At 40.2% G+C, this 5,436-nt stretch overlaps 1 protein-coding gene across 1 annotated transcript in view; it reads left to right on the top strand.

Moving 5' to 3' along the window:
• Positions 1-5,436, top strand: part of FAM149B1 (family with sequence similarity 149 member B1) — a 107,838-nt gene that overhangs the window by 96,526 nt on the left and 5,876 nt on the right. Inside the window, exons 10-12 of the mRNA XM_007940621.2 lie at positions 1,327-1,551; positions 3,593-3,716; positions 3,969-4,094. Coding sequence (XP_007938812.1) covers positions 1,327-1,551; positions 3,593-3,716; positions 3,969-4,094 — 475 coding nt within the window. The remainder of the gene's footprint in view (positions 1-1,326; positions 1,552-3,592; positions 3,717-3,968; positions 4,095-5,436) is intronic.

Raw genomic sequence — 5,436 nt, 5'->3', positions numbered from 1 at the left:
AATCTACTTCCATAGAGATACCACCTTGGAAACCCAAGGAGGGGTCGCTATGAGTCGGATCCGACTCGACAGCGGTGAGTTTGGTTTTGGTTTTGGTTTTATTTTTTTAATTGTTGGTGAAAATATACACAGCAAAACATACACCAATTTAACAGTTTCTGTATGTACAATTCAGTGACATTATTCTCCAAGCTGTGCAGCCACTCTTATCTTCCTTTTCTGGATTTTTCTTCCTCTGTTTACATAAACTCATATGCCCCCAAGCTTACTATCTGATCTTTCAAGTTGGTATTATCAATTTGATCCCATACTAGAGGGCACCAAAGTGACCTGACAGGTTGAAGAACTTGCAGAAACCCACAGGAGTAAGGGGAAGAGCTTAATTGCATTAGTCTTTCATTTTCCCTTCCATTTCATTGTGCAAATATTATCTATTGGTTGGCATATAATAGAGTCAAACTTCCTCCCACTTGTCTTAAAAAGCAAAACAAGAAACTCTGAATCGAATGCAGTGTTTAAGCTACTGAACTGTTTTGGTATGATATTTATCAAACTAATTACAGCAAATGGTAACTTCTGTATTGCACAGTTGTTCATGCAAATGCAGATCGACTCTGGTCCCACTGCCCTAAAAGGCTCTAGACCCTTTGCCATCAGGTTTCCAAGGAATCCAGATCCAAACTCCTACCCCTGTAGGCTCCCATTAATCCAATTTTACTGTTGTTAGTAGTAGGAGCCCCACTGGTACCACAGTTACTCCCAAGCAGTAATATTTGCCTTTCAACTATGTCTGGTGATAATCCTTCAGTGCAAACGAATGCCTCAGATATGGCAGAATTCTCAGTTCCTGCATTAAGCGCTTGGGAATCCCTTATGCAGTGGTCCCCTTCGTTTATACTGCACTGGTGACTGAAGATTTGGCTGTGGTGGCAGGTGAATAGTGGGCTTACTTTCTCAAATCTCCATTCTAGTAAATCACTTATGTTTATCATTGAAAGAATGCCTGAGCCATTCAAGGCACTAGGTTACTCATTGAACCGTTTTATTTTTGCTTTTTTTCTTCCTTAAATGTATTGTAGAGTTCAAGGTTTTATGCCATGTGAGGCATGTTTCCCTATCCCGGTTGTTGTTGTTGTTAGGTGCCGTGGAGTTGGACCTGACTTATAGCGGCCCCTCCTTGGGTTTCCAAGGCAGTATCACTATGGAAGTAGATTGCCCAACCTTCCTTCCAAGGAGTGGCTGGTGGGTTTGAACCGCCAGCCTTCTGGTTAGCAGTCACGTACCTTAGGCACTACGCTAATTGTGGGTTTCTGATTTGGCTACTAGAGATCTTGATGACAAGCTGCTTATGAGGCCTGGGTCCAGTACCATCCTTTCAACACGAAATTGGCCAAATCGAGCTCTGGAGCTTAGTGCATCGTCTCTGTCATATACAGTGCAGTCCGTCAGGAGACGAAACCCCCCACCTCGTACCCTTCATCCCATCAGCACAAGCCATTCACGAGCTGGAACACCAAGACCTGTGGAAGAACTCCTCAGAGGAACCCGAGTGTAGGTTTCAAAGCAGAATTTCTGGAAACTATGATAAAGCTAATGAAAGGGAAGTGTACATAAAGAATGAATTAAAATATAAGTTAGAAATCTATGCCTGGAAACTAATCATTAATATTCTAAGATGCATTGCACATTGGTTTGCATCTAATACAGAAAAAAATGGGGTTAAATTTTAATAAAATACAAGTATTGGACCTTTCTGTTGATTTAGCTAAAGATTTAAATTTTTATAAATATTGGCTAGAATACTATAGTTGGGTTTACTGAGGGAATAAAAGATTCATGAACTTTATTAAACATTTTGCTTAGTGAGAACACGTTCAGTGAAATTCATCCCAAAATAATAGTATATTCTCTTTAAATGTTTTTCTGTGCCATCGAGATATGCTTAATCCATTGGCAACTTTATAAACCTTAGTTGCTTGCAAACCAGAAAATATATCCCTCAGTGATTCTTAGGAATTAACACTAAAAATAATTCTCTTTTTCCCTCTCCAGTCACTTAACACTCTTGAGCCTGATTGTGCACAAAATATCTAGGAGCCATTTTTTAAAGTAAAATTATTTCAGTAGCTGTTGATTCATAAACCATCTTAGGGTACTTGATTTCTATGATGTGTGCTCCAGGAAATGAGATAGTTAAACAATTGTGTTTTGAATTCAGCTTCTAAGTTAAACTTGTGTTGCTGTCCCTCTCTCCCAATGTGTTATTTCTTGATTTTATTTTTCAATTTCTTGTTATAATTTATTCCAGCAGACTTACCAAGAGAGATGTCCAAAGCCACCCAAAATCTTGTCAGGCCGCCAGTGTCCTCACCTGCTCAGTTTTATTATAATGATAGACCTATATCTTATACCTGCATAGATCCATCTGTCCATTCATTTGCTGATGGTCGTGATGTCTAATTAATCTCATCCTTTTGACACTACTTTTCTTTTTTCAAAGTTTGAAAATAAGTTGGTTTGTTACTGTGGAACATGAAACTATTCAGTTTTTACTATCTTAGGTACAAGCACTTTACCTAGATACTGTAGTTATTAGTGAGAAGGACAACTAGATGGCCCAGAACTGTGGAGAAATTCCACAAATCCCTAAGAAAAGCACAAAACCAAACAGGGCAATTTTTTTCTTTTTTGCTTGCTTTTTTTTCGTTTAAATTTTTCTTGTGGTTTGGTTGAAAGTTTAGAGAAAATTTGTTTTCCACACAGCAGTTCATACATTTTGTTTCATGACAGTGACTGCAATTCCCCACAGTGTAACAGCTCTCTTCCCACTTTCTCCTCATAGTTACCTCTTCCCTGTGTCCATCCCTCCCCAAGCTGTCTCTGTACACACACTGCTCTTCTATTCTCCCAAGATTGATTGCTCCAGGGAGTATATCTGCCTGATATAAATGTTCAGCCCATAAGCCTATCTTTTGTTTGGCTGGAAGCCACAGGAATGGGTTCAATTCCAGACCTGAAGGGTAACTAGGGGCCATAGTCTCAGGGGTCTCACCAGGCTTTATCAGACCAGCAAACTTGGTTTTTTTTTTTTTTTTTTTTTTCTTTCTTTCTGATTTTGAGTTTTGTTCCACATTATTCTCAGACTCTATTCAAGATCTCCTGCATTGATCCCCCTCAGAGTGGTTGACAGTGGTAGCTGGGCACCATCTAGTTCTGGTCTCATGGTCATATATATAGGGTAAGGGTAGCATGGTCTACTAGTCCCTTAGACTAATTGTTTCCATGTGTCTTTGGTTTCCTTTACAAATAGGGAAAAATTTCATCATTCCAGTTCTGTGTAAGAGGGGTCAGCTTCTGCTGTGTGCCAGGACAAAGCTTCAGAAAACTCAGAAAATCCTATTTTGAAAAAACTCTAATTTTCAGAAGTCCTTTCTTTATAATTTTGTTAGTTAAAAACATAGGCAGCTTAAAGCTTTATGTTCATGATATTAAACTTATCTGCTTCATTTATTTGCATTCTAATCAGTTTGCTTGTATTGTTCTAACCTGATGCTTTTGTGTCTTGGTGCTCGCTGGTGGGATCTGCACATAGCCCCGTAACAGCTGACTCACTCTCTTCTCCCTCACCAATGGCCCTGAGTCGAAATAATCTGCTGCCACCTATTGGCACGGCAGAGGTGGAACACTTGAGTTCTGTGGGCCCACAACGGCAAATGGTAAGTCTCACATTGCCTTTGTGTGTGTGTGTGTGTGTGTGTGTGTGTTATAAAACCCATGACAGTAATTCTGCAGGATATGCGCTCTGGCCAGATTTATATTGGATTTTGTCAAAAGTACAAACTGAGCTCTAATTTTTTACAATGGTGCTTGGCTTGCAGTTACCATACCTGCCAGGGTTGAAAGAGGACATGCACTGATTCCACTGCAAACCGTTTACATGGTTTCCTTAACTTTTGCCTCCTCTGCAGAAACCCCATAGTGATTCCAGTAGAGCTCGCAGCGCAATGGTGGATGAGCCAAACCATCAGCAGCCCCAGGAGAGGCTCCTTTTACCTGACTTTTTCTCCAGGCCCAACACAACTCAGTCATTTCTGGTACAGTGACATACTTTCCTCTATGGTCCTGATAGTTGAGAAAAGAAATGGACAAAAAGCAAAAGGAAATACTAGCTTGGCAGACTCTTAAGATTTTATATAATGGTCTAATGAGCTCCAAGAATAAAAATTAAGTTTCTGATGGTAAACAATGGTGTAAGCACATCTTGTTAAAATTCTAACTGGTTCCTGTAACTCATTGAAGTGCTAGGAATTCTTTTAACTTACTGGTAAAATTATAAATTCTAAACAATTTAAAGTTTGGCTACCTATTTCTGAGCACAATCAAAATAATGTTAAACTCCAGTGTATATCACATCAGCACAACTTCCTTGTCTAGCCCTGGTCTTACAGAATTACACCAAAAGTGCTATCAGATGATGACTTAGCTTGGTGGGTGAGGTTCCATTTGGAGTGCTGACTTTGCCTTGCCATTTACTGTGTAATTATGAGCCTTTTTACTTTTAATAGAGAAAACCTGATTGGGAGAATGGGGGCCAGGCACTGACTTTACCTAATGACGCTAGGAGGTCAGCCCCACCTCATCTGCTTTGTGGCAACAGGGCTTAGGAAAGTAACTGGGGCCATTCTTAGTACCAGGAACCAGGACCCCACATCCTACACCTCCAGGATGGGGGCATTTACAGCCAGTTTGCTCCAATTCATGCCCCTTGAACCATACCAGCCTGAAGCACAGTATGGTCTTCCCTCCATGAGAACAGAAGTGAGAATAATAAATGAATGGGACCTCAAGAGGCTCCATCTAGAGAGAGATGCACCCACAACAAGGGCAAAGCAGAAATGGGAGCATTTCTGATTCTTACTCAATGTGGACTCCAGAGAGTCTGAACCTCTACTGATTTGTTTTCTCATAATGTAATCTAGAATATTTGTTAAAGCAGTGCTTGCGTGAGCATATTCTGGAGGCTAGATTAATTTCCTACCAAAAACTTAGTTTTGGCTGCCTTAGGAATAACAGTGAACACAGGGAAACATTTCAAACTTTCTTCCTTTTCAGATGTGTTTAACAGTAACAAAAGTAAAAATTACTGACTTTAGCCATTCTCTCCCACTTTGCCATCATGAAAAGGGAGCTACTTGGAGTTATTAATGATCACTGGAATCTAGAGCACTGGATCTGCATTCTGGGCCTGGTCTAGGGAATCCTCTGCCAAGCTAGCAGTCTGCTATTTGGTGTTCTTATCTAGAATAAGAGTCAGCAAGCTACAGTTAACTCACCATAAGTTCTTATAAAAATAACACTGCTGGGAGTTCCGGCAAGATGGTGGACTAGGCACAAGGATTGCACAGACGCTCTTCAACAAAGAAAAGGGAAACCAAT

The sequence above is a fragment of the Orycteropus afer genome, unplaced genomic scaffold (genome assembly GCF_000298275.1).
Source record: "Orycteropus afer afer isolate SDZICR_OR568_19922 unplaced genomic scaffold, OryAfe1.0 scaffold00070, whole genome shotgun sequence".
Classification (NCBI taxonomy): Eukaryota; Metazoa; Chordata; class Mammalia; order Tubulidentata; family Orycteropodidae; genus Orycteropus; species Orycteropus afer.
The sequence above is the reverse complement of the archived record's forward strand: the minus strand, read 5'-3'. Positions and strand labels throughout refer to the sequence as shown.